Here is a 14,346-nt window from a genome sequence, read left to right as displayed (position 1 = left end):
AAATAGATGCGAAAAAATTCAGGGGTATGATTCTTGGGTAAATTTTAAGAAAAAAACTGTATATGAACGTATGTCCTAAAAGTTCTAACTTTTGAGATACCGGGTGGTAAAGATTGAAGAAAAATATGTGTTTTTACAATACCTGTGAAAGTCCTGTAGATATTTTAGTAATATTTGATATGCATTTTCTATGCATCAAAAGGCATTTTCTGAGGATCACTAATTTTTTTATTTGTATTAGTAACGTTCGTGCAAGGTTTAAAGTATTATATTTTTGATGAAAAATATGGTACACCACTGTTTACTTAACCTTTTAACCTTTTTTGTTTTTTACTTAACCTTTTAAATAACGTATTAACCTGTTAAATGTCTGCTGATGATTGTTGGTTGATTGTCAGTTTTTGCCTCTTTTAAAGTAGAAACTTTTTTGCGCAATTTTGGTCCATTTCATCAAAATGTAAAATTATTTAAATGCAGAAATTACCGATAGGCATTTTGTTTATGGTCTTGCTAACGGAAATTCATTGCAAGCGTCTAGAATATATGCTGAAATGTGCCTTCAACGAATGACACCTCATCATACTTTATTTGCACGCTTTCATCAAAAATTACGAGAAACTGAAACTTTTCAACGAAGAAAGCATGGTTGTGAACGCCAACGCGATATTAGAATACCGGAATTGGAAGAAGCAGTACTTAATTTGATTGATGAATAACCTGACACCAGTACTAAAAAAATTGTTCTACAGCTACATGTCAATCATATGACGGTATGGACTATTTTAGGATTAGTTATTATATCCATATTACGTAGAACGACACCAGGCTCTATTACCACGAGATTTTCCTAAGCGTCTTGAATTTTCTTGTTGGATGTTAGAAATCATTTAGCAAAACCCTTAGATTTTAAGGCAGATTCTGTTTACCGACGAAGATAATTTTTCCCAGAGAGGCAATCATTCATAACCACATTCGGGCAGATGAAAATCCCCATGCCATAGTTGAAGCTCATCACTTGCAACAATTTTCTTTAAATCTATGGGTTGGAATCATTGGAAACCTCCTTATTGGCCCACATTTTCTACCACAGACATTGAATGGGTAAACATACACTTGTTTTCTCAAAGACATACTTCCAGGACGTCTTAAGGCGGTACATCTAGATGTTAGAAAAGTAATGTGGTTTATGCACGATGGGGCTCCTGCCCATTTTAGTTTATTAGCACATAGTTATTTAGACGAAACATATTCAAAAACTTGGATAGGTCGAGGCGGGCCTCAGTTTTGGCCACGTCGGTCACCAGATATGAATCCACTAGATTTTACCACATGGGGTCATTTAAAAACTTTGGTGTACAGGATTCCGGTACTGGATATTGATAACTTGAAAAATCCAATTATTAATTTATGTGCCGTAAATCAAAATTCTCTCGGAATTTCTTATCAGATTCGTCTACAAATGCGGCGACGTATAGACTCAGTTAGGACTCGTTAGGACCCGGCATAAGATCTGGTTTATGACCATAAGATTAATAAGGCATAAGACCCTAAAATTAACACTTGAACCCTCAAAAATGGCGCCCTTAAAAACCATGAGAAAACGTTTAACATAGAATAGGATCAAGCTTACCTCAAGATGTTGGAGGGTCTTACAGGAAAAAGCAATGGCAACAACAGCCCGGTATCGACAATGCCAATTCGTAAAAGTTGATCCTTGAGCATGGCGTACATGACTAATGACAAAGACAGACAGATAGAAAAATCACGTTAGTCAGAGAGAAAAACAATCTGATTCCAGTAAATTGTTTGAAATTCAAAGCGAAGAACAGTTAGCGCCATCTAGGAGTTCTTATTTTTACAATGGCTCATATGAATAAAACAGAAGTACATGCTTTTATTTAAGTTTTTTGAGATAAACACATTCCGCTTTAAAGCAACAAAAAAAGACGGAAGTAAAGTAAAAGCATGTGTTTCACTTTATTAATACGACCCATTGCCATTAACTAGACACGAAATTTCGCGATCAGTACTATAACATATATTCTATATATTCTATGTTCTACACTATATTCTACATATATTATATTCATATAATATTAAATTATTACTTTATAAAAGCAACCAAAAAAATAAAAACGCTACAAGTGGATGCAGAAGAGTTGCTGACAAGTGACGTAAGTAACAAGTAAAAGTTCACTTAGGGTAAGTTTCGTAACTTAACCGGATCCTCCGGTTGTGCCGGTTACCGTTCCATAACTATACAATTTATGAAATTTGGTTCGGTTATGAAACGCGGTTCCTGAAAAATTGGTTGTAAATGTCAACCGAAACGACCGATCAGTTTTTTCAGTACCTTCGGTTTTTCCTACGGATGTCGTGGATTAAACGTATTTATATTCTTTAATCTACGACATCCGGAAATCCAGTGTTTATAGATTATGTTATGAAGTTTTGGTTTGATCTTTTCGTGGTTCTTTTCCTGTTTAAAAATTTGATCATTTGATTGTTTCAATTCATTGCATTCAATACACTTGTATTAATTGCAATTTAAATCCGGGACTTGATCTTGATATAATGGAGGTATGTACCGTGAAATGGGGTAAATAGAAACTGCTGGGTGAATAGCAACAACGGGAAACTTCTTTTAAAACAAAATCAACATCGGAATTAAACCTCCCAACGCTTAAAATTTGTTCTCAAACGGTCAACAGATGTTGCCGTAACTACTTTAACAGGCCAAAGATGTTTTATGTTGGCAGCCATGATTGCAGTACCAACCACCCGTCGGAGTGAACACATGTGCTTTTTTTATCACTAGCAAAACTTTATTCACAGTGGTTAGCTAAAAACAGGTAAGACATTGAGTTCTTGGTTAGAGTAGCTGTAAGGTGTCTGGTTTACATTGCCTATTTCAGAAATTGCTTGTCTTGCTTATTTTTTTTGCTATGATGTAATATAATACTTAACGTCACTTTTAAGTAATTTTGAGGTGAATAGAAACACGCTGTTTCTATTCACCTGCTGTTTCTATCCACTCCATAATTGTTTTTTCTTTTGCAGGAAAATGCCTCGCGTTTATAAACCAGACCCTCGAGGTAAAACATATAAGAAAATTGATGAAAAAATAGTCCTTGCTTCAATTGACAACGGGATAAGTTATAGAGTGGCGTCACGAAACATACGACATTCGTTATTCTGTGCTTTATCGGCACCACAAAAACCGAAATCTAAAGCGTCATGGAGGACAAACCGCCCTAACCAAACAAGAAGAAGATATTTTAATCCATCAACTAATAGTTTGTTCCGATTGGGGGATCCACTTGACCATTTGGACGTCAGGATGATGATAAAAAATTACCTAGACAGTAGAGGTAAAACAATAAAAAGATAATATCCCTAGCAGAGACTTTGTCTATTCATTAATGAATAGAGAAAGAAAAATTAATATGTCTATTAATTAATATCTAGAATCTGCCAAAACATCAAGCGCTCAAGAGCTGTTGTTTCTCCCAACACTATCAATGCTTATTTTGACAATTTAGCCACAGGGTTGAAAAATGTACCGCCATCAAACATAATAAATTACGACGAAACAAATTTAACTGACGATCCGGGTAACAAAAAATTAATCTCGAAAAGGGTCTGTATTTGTATTTGCAATACGTCGAAGTCAGCCGTTTCTATTATGTACGCTGCTTTAGCTGATGGAAAATTGTTCCCACCATACGTGGTTTACAAAGCTAAAAAGTTGTATTTATCTTGGACAGTGGGAGGACCAAAGGACGTCAGATTTAATAGAAGTCCATCAGGTTGGTTTGAAGCGATTTCCTTCTCAGATTGGGTAGAGAGAACTGTCATACCTGCAGTAGAAGATCTACCGGGAAAGAAGTACTTAATTGGCGACAATCTGAGTTCACATTTTTCTGCAAGTACGGTATCTCTTTGCGAAGAAAATAATATTTCATTTATCTTCCTCCCGGCTAACTCTACTCATCTGACCCAGCCTCTGGACGTGGCATTTTTCCGGCCTCTTAAAACAGCTTGGCGATAGATCCTTGAAAAATGGGGGCTGGTTCAAAGCATTGCACGTTTCCAAAGGACAGATTCTCTTTCTTGCTAAATGATCAAGTCTTGGGACGCCTTTCGCAGCAAAATCTTGACAAGACAAATGATGAGAATCAGAACATTGAAGAAGGACTTAACAACTCTTTGGTAAACCTTCTAAGAACAATGAGATATGGCGATGGTCAAAATGTGAAGAGTCGACGTCGTAAAATTCAAGTTCTTGCTGGCAAAAGCGTTACAAGTGTAGATTTTGAAAGCACGTTGGATAAAGACGATCAAGAGGATAATGATTTCGAAAGACGTATGGAAACCTTAGATGAAGATTCAGACCCGAAAATGAATTTGCCCCTTAGTAATTTCATGCCAATAATGGCAAAAGCTCAAGATCATTCTTCAAGTGAAAACTCTGAAATGGAAAAAGATCAAGATCATTCTTCAGATGCAAACTCAGAAATGGACACTTCACTACCAAGTTTCACCGATAAGTCCGAGAATAAGTTGGATACAAATAATTTATCAGCACTAGTCTGCTTTGAGGGTAAATTGTTCCGATGTGTTTCTCCTATTTCGCTTGATTTAATAGATAAAGGAACTTGGCTTCTGGTGTGTTTTCCAACAAAATATCGAAGTAGATAAAGAAATCAATTTTTTTATCGGACATGTCATTAATATTACAGAAAATGACATTAAAGCCACTTTCTTCAGAAGTCGCCCCACCAAACACTCGTCAGGATATATTTATGGATTTCCAGAAGTTCAGGATGTTTTCACGTTTCATTTTAGCCAGGTTGTTGGAGAGGTTTTTCCAATTCACGATGAGATAGAAGCATCTACGTCAAGAAGAGACATTTTACAATTTAATTTGCATCAAAGTTGTTTAATTTAAATAATATCTTTAAACTTGTTACATTTCTATAGAAATAAATGTTTTTTTTTTTTTTGTAAAATTGGTGCTTTTATCAGTTTTTTTTGTGTATTTATATTTTTTTATCAATTTTATTCAGGTGTTGTACTTACTATTTGACCAATTTAAATGGGTGTTTCTATTCAGCCCACATTAAGGGTGAATAAAAAATTAGCGTTTTCATTTTTTTTGTGAAAAAACCTCTATTTAAAAAAAAATCTATGGTGCGCTTTTTGATCTATAAGTTGAGATCTGTAGATTCCTTATTTTCTGTTGTCAAAAAGGTGACTACCATGTTAACAACAGAGTAGGAAAGGTCCGAAACTGTTTCTATTCACTCCATTTTACGGTATTTATATAATAATAATAATAATAATAATAATAATAATAATAATAATAATAATAATAATAATAATAATAATAATAATAATAATAATAATAATAATAATATCAATAATAATGTCTTATATTACCAAAAGTTGCAAACATTATTTACAAATCAATTTATTAACTAAGTATGCATAAGTGGCGCAGTCTAGCTGTATTAGCTACTCTACTGAACCACATACGCACATAGTAAATGAGTTAAAGACAACTAGCGTAATAAAAATAAAAGAAGTATCTTAATTAAAATTACAGAGAAGAGTTCAATAAAAAAAATTGAAAACAACATTATTCAAAGCACAAAGATTGGAGATCCAATTGACAATTTGAATTTAAAAAGTCTAAGATTTAATACATTATAAAGTTAAAAAAAAAATATATGTTAATGACTATCTAGGCGGGAATATACAATCACTATCTTGCAAGTCAAAAAAGGTAGGTTTTTAACTTTAGTTTACACAACTGAACATTTTTTAAATTCATTGTCTTGAGAGGCACTGGAAGTGCGTTATAACATTTTACAAAATTATAAGTAAAAGAGCGTTGAAAATTTGCACTTTGATGATGTGGCATAGACAATCTATCTGAAAATCGCACGTTGACATTGTGGACATCATGACGAAAAACAACTCGTTCTTTAAGGGAACTAGGTGAGTCAATATAATTAACTATTTTTAAACAAAAAATGCAAAAATGTAAGACTCTCCTATAATCCATTTAAAGCCAGTTTAAAGCAGTATACAATGGAGAAATGTGATCAAATTTGCGCATGCCATATATAAGTCGAAGACAAGAATTTTGCACTTTTTGTATCCTATATTTACTACTAACATCTAAACAAAGTCCGTATATATAATCACAATAATTAAAATTAGACAGAACAAGTGACTCGCATAACATTTTTCTTAAATTAAAATTTAAAATATGTCTATTACTATAAAGTATTTTTAATGCCATATAAGACCTTTTGAATAAGTTTCTTGATATGTTCTCTAAATCTAAGTTCACTATCCAATATCAATCCCAAATTCTTAGCAGAGTCGACAAAAGATAATTTATTATCGTCGATAAAAATATTTAGATTATTCTTTAAAGAAAATGCTTTACTTTTATTGCCAAATATCATAAGATGTGATTTAACAGGATTTATTTTTAAATTATGTTGTTTACAAAGATCACTCAAGGGATGTAAGTCTTCATTGACAAATTTTTCAAAAACCGCAGAATCATTAGCTTTAAAAGAACAATAAATTTGGGTATAATATTTTTTTCATCACTGCTTAGGAGTAGGAGCTCAAATATACCAGCAGCATTTGCATTTGCTCCAATTATGGGTATTATAAGTAATAATAGGTACCTATTACACAAAAATGGAATTTATAACCTAATATCAACAAACGAAAACGGGACCGACGACAACAAGAAACCAGAGCGTTCCGTTTCAAATCGATATTTTCAGGAACCGTAAAAATACCGCTTCTAACCGATGATTCACCAAGATTTGGTTACGGAACTTACCCTTAATCAAATACATTTATGTAAAATAGCAATGGTAGCCTATAAGCATATCGCCAAACATTGTTTACCCTTTATCGTGAGGTAAGATTGTTTTTATTAAGGGTGAACCTTTAATCGCCGACCGTCAAGTTCGCCAATATTAAGTAAAATATAATAATAATCAAGTATTTTTCCGTAAAACACACAGAACATACTTAAAAGATTATGTAAATTGTTGTCTTTAAGGTGTTTTCTCTCAAACCTTGATGTCCATGTAAAACACATCACACTTAGTTAATATGACTCAAATATTAATTAATGTTATTACTACCACTTAAGCCAATTTATACTCAGAGAATTTAATTACGTCAAGTAAGCGAGCCTTAAATTCAGTTCTAATTTTACGCCTTATCAGGTAATTGCAAACCGAAACTGGCAGTACCAACCCCAGAGATGCCGATCATACCGGAAGCCACTCAACCCCCACAAGCCCAAGAAAATGATGTTATGCTCACGTTAATATTGCCTATCATAATAATCGCTATTATGTTGTTCGTCGCGTCGGTGGCCGCGTGTATTTTATACAGAAAAAGGAAACAGGGAAAAATGAATGTTGAAGAGGACGGTAGAAATGGATCGTACGGAAATAAAGGTAAATGATTGTTTAAATATGAGTTTATTATTATTTATATAGAAAATATTTTGTTGAAAGTTGAAAAATTGGGGCTATAGTGCCAAAGGAATTCACGTTTGACAGATATATTTTCTTAGGTTCACGTCAATTGCCAGATTGTCCATTTACAACGTATACAATTTTTTTAGCAATAATATAATGAACCAATTTAGCGCAAAAGGTAAAATATTTATTTTATTTAAAATTAATATTTGTATATAATAGCAATGTGGCAAACAAGAGGACTGTTTTGGCGTGGGCTTTTCCACGATCAGTTTTCTGGGTTGGGTTGAGTTCCTCAATAAAACTGTTTTTTAATGCAGTTAGATATGTTAACGAAGATATGATAGTAATTTATATTCTAAGACTCTAACCGAATTTGCAAAGAGCAAGGGTGCAACATGGACACATCACTTTAGTAAATGGCAGACTTATTAAAATTATAGTGTACGTATATGTATTGGTGTTCGAATTTGCTCTTCGCAGAGAGTCTTATGATAATAAAATGCTTTTAAATTAAAATGATCAAAAACAAAATCGTCGGACTGCAACCTAATACACACCTCAACCAACCTAACCCAAGGTTGTGGTTGGCATAAGGTTTTACTTGAAGGATCGCAAATTGTTGAGGAGCATAGCGTTGTTGAGGATTTACAAACGATTGCTGGTTTATGTGAGGTTGCTGAGCCGCAAATTGGTGCTGTTGCACGTATTGTTGTCGAGAAGCAAACACTTGTTGCTGATTATACAGTGACGGTTGTTGAAATGCAAATGGTTGCTGAGATGTTATATATTGTTATGGTGATTGCACATACTGCTGTTGTTGATTTGCTACATTAGAATTTCTAGTACAGGTTGTGCTTTTGCTGACAAATCCGGATCGTTTTGCTGTAGCTGTGGGTTAGCGGGGAATTGCTGGATGGATATGAATTGAGGTTGTCCAGATGAAAGTTGTGGTTGGTTTTGTTCTTCCTGGCCACCTAATAAATACACATGTTTAAAAATTATTTCCGATTTTTTTGCCAATCATTCATCCTGAACAAGTGTCTGTCCTTCTTACTTAGTTGTATCTTGTGAGGCTTCCCTAAGATTGGCAGGTCTTACCGGTGCAGCAGGTAATTGAATGGCATTTAAAGAGTCTCCATAGGTAACTAGGGTAATTTAAATAATATGTGGGAAACGTCAGTGGACTGAGAGTACTTTGTTCCTATTGGGGACGCCAAAGGACGCCTGGCTCACAACTAAGATAGCGATAAACGACTGAAAATTGAAAAATTATTTTATTTTATAAACGTTGCTATATTAATCTTACCCAAAATGTGGGTTCCATTTTCTGTGGTGTCTGAACAGTCTGTAATCACTCCAACCAGAATCCAATGTAACATGTTAAAAATAAAATACTGGAAACTACCCAATCAAGAAAAATACACCTGGCAGCTCACGGACGCTTCTTACTGCTTGGACAAGAGGTGTGAGCCTCTAGCGAATTAACTGTTAAATCTACAATCTACGATAAGGCATTCTAAATTTAGTGATAAATATTAAGCAGCTTGCATTTTTGTTAAATTAAATGCAAAGAGAATAATGACTGCTACTTGTATAAACAATGAGAACATGCAAATTTGTTTTATTAATACATTTTAGACTATTAAATGAAAATGAATTTAAAAAAATCGTTTGGCACTAATTCACTATAGATCCTCAAAGGCCTTTATTAAGAATTTGACTATTATAATAAGAAAAATTGAAAAAGTTAAGCAAGGTCTAAGCTGCATTAATCGTTCTAATACAAGGTGGCGCAAAAGTAATGTCATAATTTGAACAGGCAGCTAATTTGTTATAAATTGAAAAAAAAGAGCTCTGTTGTCGAAATAAGTTTATTTAAAAGTGTAAGATTGCTGACATTAATTGGAAAAAATTATATCACTGAAGTGGCCACCTCCCGAGTTGATGCATAATTGCGCTCGTTTTACAACATTTTCAACTGTTGCTCGCAAAAAAAACTGGCTCCAAATTGGCGATCTTGTACAATGTTAACTTTTAAGGCTTGTAAGATGTGTGATTTGTTGTGGTAAACGCGAAATTTTGAAAAACCTTAAAGGAAGAAGTCTGGTGCTGTGAGATCTGGTGATTTGGAGGGCCAGTTCAAATCCCCAAAACGGGAAATCACTCGACCTGGAAATTGGTGTCTCAAAATCTCCATCGTTGCCCGAGCTGTCTGAGCGGTTGCTCCGTTTTGTCGAGACCAACAATGATCAAGACCCAATGCAGCAACTTGCGTGGAAAAAAACTGGTTTAGCATCTGCCTGTAGACTTTGTCTAGCTAAGGAAAGGTACAGCACGTGTTGTTCGGCTCGGTTGCGCAGTAAATTTGTTTACGCCGCTGCCAAAGCAACGGTATCGATCGCCCCGATTTGCATATAAACAGTGCCGTTGCGTTAATTCTTATATTTGTGTTCTGTGCCTTTAAATTAAATTAAATTAAATTAAAAAACGGTTACGGTGGTGCCATCGGCGTCCTCAAAAAAATAAGGGCCAATCACTTTTTCACTGCAAATGCCGCACCAAACAGTCTTTTTCAGGGGATGCAATGGCTCTTCATGCATTTGACGTGGATTCTCTATGCCCCAGAAACGCAAATTTTATTTGTTAACATAACCACTTAAGTGTAAATGAGCTTCGTCAGACATTATGATTTTTGACATGAAATCATCCTCTTCTTGCACTAAGTTTAACAGAGTATGGCAATAAGTTGACCTTGTCTGAGGGTCAGCAGGCAGCAATTCATGAACAGTTTGCACTTTGTATGCAAACATTTTCAAAATCTTCACTAAAATTCGCTGCAACAAACGTCTACTGACGCCTAGTTGTGTGCATCGTCGTCTTATTGATATTTATGGATTCTCTCTGAAGTCGTAGGCAACAAAAGCGATGTTCTCGGCTAAACGAGCAATACGTGTTCGGCAACTTCTTGCGATAACTCTAGGGGACCCAGTTTGCACGAGGCGTTCGGCCAAACGCTTGATCGTTCGAGCACATAGAGCATGACGACCAGGAAAACGACGACGAAATTCACGCTGCGTTAAAACAACACTAAAAATTTGTGAAATAAGCAGTAACAATAATTATCGCATTCTTGAGGTGTGTATCGCTCCGTCGCTTGCTGATAACTAATTCCTTAGATATCTACATAGTAAATGTCAAATTACAGTGACATTTGGCGCCATTTGTAAAAGTTAAGGAATATTCACATTATGACATTACTTTTCCGTCACCCGTTAATACAGCAGTAAATGAGGTCTTAAATGGGCAAGGTTCTTATTTTTTTTTTTAAATATTTTTTATTAGAATTAGTTTTATTGGAGTTGAAAGAATTTTTGATATGGTAGATATTAAATTATGTAATTTTTAAAGTTACTTGATTGCATAGTATTGTGGGACGTCCAGCAGAAAGTTAGAAGTTCAGTCCTAATTATTTCTCGAAACTTGTTAACATGCACTAATTATATATAGTTTCGTTAAATTTTTTTTTAATAATAAAACAGCCTGTACAAATATAAATATCCTAAGCATGTTAAGAAAGTTGTTACAGAAATCATTTATCTTTAAAAACCCAGCAGCCATAGGCCGAAAACGAAATTTACCAAGTTTTAGAAACGCCTCCTAGCGGCCAAACTGTTTGCCATAGCAAAATTTCATTTGTTTCAGTAAACTCCTTTTTAAAATTCGAGCCCGGAGAATGGGGATCAACATTTTTTTAATCTCTAACAGGGACATGACTTCCCATAAGAAAACGTCTAAATTGGCCCACCCTGTACTTGGAAACAAATCCCTACATTGTACTGTCGAAGTGCCTCCATAAAAGCTATTTATTATTTTGAACTTTTTCGAAAGCAGTATAAACAGCCATAATAAAAATATGAGAAGAAAATAATAGCGCCTTAAAATTCAATAGTAAAATGCGGCATAAAAATTAAAACAGCAAATACCTATCATACTATAGGAGGCGACCGCTTATCGATGAGAGAAAAAGGTGTTTCGGACAATACGTAATGTTGAATTCCCCAACCTGTATGTATAGATATATTCTTACAAAAAGGCATTTAAAAAAATATACTTGGAGTATGGTGATTCAAGCCCTCTTGAAAAATTGAGTGCCGTATCTTGAGCAATACAAATTAAATATTAATTCTAGAAATTCTATCACTTATATAGCCCATAAATATGCGATAATTCAAGGATCGAGAGACCTAGCTAGCCAAGGAACCGTATATAAATTGTTACTAATAGAAACTCGGTGAATAAGAATTTCTCATGTTCCCACATAATATCAGCACACATAATACTTCAACCCCATATGTCTGTGGATTTTTAAGTCAATAGCATGATGAGAAGTGGTCGACAGAATTACAAATCAAAACTTCTGACTCTACAAGAGATGAATCGTAAAGAAAATTCTTATCCCAAATATTTCATCTCAGGCATCTCTAGGTTCATAATGCAAGAGAATAAAAATAGGTGTCTGGGTATATTTAATTTTAAAAGGCGTTTTTCACGTTAGTTTGTAATTTTTAAAATAACAGTACACTCTGTGATTCTCTTTCTTCAGTAGCTTCATCATTGGTGATAATCGTAATTTACTCTCATAAATAAGATAAAATGAGCGGGCCTCTGTTGTACTGATCGGTCTACCTAGCTGCCGGTCTACTTCTTGTTCTTTTACCCGGAACATTTCCAAATATAATAATAAGTCTCTCTAAAAGATCTTCGCCTCGGCAAGGTATTTGACCAAAAAACTGAAGAATCCGTTGCAGACAGATTGATGATAATCTGGTTTTATCTATATTCTGGTTATTTTCAATTTATTTCATTTAACCAATAAAAACATTAGTGCAGCATTAAAACGTTAAAAACGTTAGTCCAACCTGACCTTTCAAAGGCGTCAATCTGCTGACGTTCAACAGCACGAAGAAGAACACGAAAGCTTTAACAAGTCTCATTTTAATATTTTGGTAAATCAAACGGTCTTTCCACATTTTGGTTAACCGGCTCATGGCGCTTTTTGCCATAATTATGCGCCTTCGTACTTCTGCCTCGCAGTTTCTACTGCTGGTTATGGTAGAGCCTAAGTAGTTGAAACTGTTTACTAGACCATATTGGTTTAGGTGATCAGTCAATTGTAAAATCTTAAATCTGTCGACGACCAGTATTTTATTTTTACCATTTCTTCTTCTGTCACTGCTAACAGTATGGTATCATCACCAAATCTTAAGTGGGTCATTTTTTTCTTGATTATTGTTGTGCCTCCAGGCCATCGATATAAGGAATTTGTCATCATAAACTTATCAAATAGGTTAAAAAGGTAGAACGATAACACACAGCCTTGCCTAACTCCTCATTCCACTCTCAATTGGTTTGAAACTTTGAAAAAAGTTTGTTTAAACCTTTGGTTTAAACGAACAGTTACTATAGTTGATTCCTAGAGGTTCTTTATAATGAATACCAGATGAACAGGAACTCCTATATATATTAGGATAGTCCAAAGTTTAACCCAGTTAACATAATTCAACGCCTTTTAATAATCGAAGAAACATATTATCATGAGTACTTGATATTTTCTGGATTTTTCAATAAGCTGTATCAAATTTAATATTTCTTCCCTAGTTCCTTTTTCTTTTATAAAGCCTGCCTCTTCTCGCTCTCTGCTATTAGGCAGTCTAGTTTTTAAGATGTTTTATAGGATTTTGGTGGCGTGACATATTAGTGAGAATGTTTGGTTCGGGTGACTAGTTCAAAAACATAATGTATAAAGTTAAATTAAATTGGGGAGACAATGGGCAGCCATGAGAACTATGGCAGGCATTTGATAGACCCTTCATGCCCCACTGAGGATAACCATTATCCTTAAAAAAACCAATAAGACGGTCCGGTCTAAGAGATTTTATGTCGTTGGGCAAACTGTGTTTTGCAAAAATTTTATCCTAGCACTCGTGATTGCTAGGCACTTCCTAATGACTCAGCCAGCAGTTTCTTCCTCCTCCCAAAGGGTGTGAAGGTGGCGTCATTAGCTGGACTCTCGTAATTTTTTAAGCCCAGTAAAGGTCATCAAACTGTCTCTGTCTGTCTCACTAGCTAATGGTTGCCTAATTTTATGCCAGGTACTTCCGTTTATCTCTGTAGTGTCTTACTGTCCAATAGCTGTTCGGGTCATATAGGCACGTTCGCAAGGAAGTCCGCTTCCTTGTCAGCCGTTTTAACAAAGGCACATAGACAAGTGAAGCTCTACCTCCCTTTTGCACTAATTCCTCTAAGATCTTTATACACTCCAGTACCAGCTTGGAGTTCACCTTTTCGGCTACAATAGCCTGCTACCCAAGCAGATTGAGAGGTTTTCTGAATACAAATCTACCATCTATACTACTAGTTTTTCAAAACGAAATTCTTGACCACATTTCATTAGTGTTTAAATTTACTGAAACAATAGAGTGAGGAAGGAAGTTTCTATATTGATTTTATTGACATTTAATAGAAAATTTAATTCCTTATGTTACTTTACTAATGTTTAAAAAAAATTACAATTAAGGTATACATTTTTGTTTGTCCCACAGATGAGACTAGCCTTCAAAATATGTAAACTGAGTATATTCTAGAAGACTAGTTAACCCTGTTTATATATATGATATAAGGTAATATTTGATAAGGTAATTTCAAAAGCACTTTGTAAGCCGGCTTTCTTCTTTCTTTTCTTTTTTTACAAATAAAACAAATTTTATAAGAATGGCTAAAAGGATTAATCCCATTGGTATTTTACATTATACTTATA

At 34.5% G+C, this 14,346-nt stretch overlaps 1 protein-coding gene across 4 annotated transcripts in view; it reads left to right on the top strand.

Moving 5' to 3' along the window:
• The window catches only part of LOC126744358 (dystroglycan 1), a 252,399-nt gene that overhangs the window by 224,917 nt on the left and 13,136 nt on the right, over positions 1 to 14,346 (top strand). For all 4 annotated transcript variants that reach the window (XM_050451734.1, XM_050451736.1, XM_050451735.1 and 1 more), the window contains one exon: positions 7,266 to 7,502. In XM_050451734.1, the coding sequence (XP_050307691.1) occupies positions 7,266 to 7,502 (237 nt within the window). The remainder of the gene's footprint in view (positions 1 to 7,265; positions 7,503 to 14,346) is intronic.

Source organism: Anthonomus grandis, chromosome 14 (assembly GCF_022605725.1).
Source record: "Anthonomus grandis grandis chromosome 14, icAntGran1.3, whole genome shotgun sequence".
Taxonomy (NCBI): Eukaryota; Metazoa; Arthropoda; class Insecta; order Coleoptera; family Curculionidae; genus Anthonomus; species Anthonomus grandis.
The sequence above is the reverse complement of the archived record's forward strand: the minus strand, read 5'-3'. Positions and strand labels throughout refer to the sequence as shown.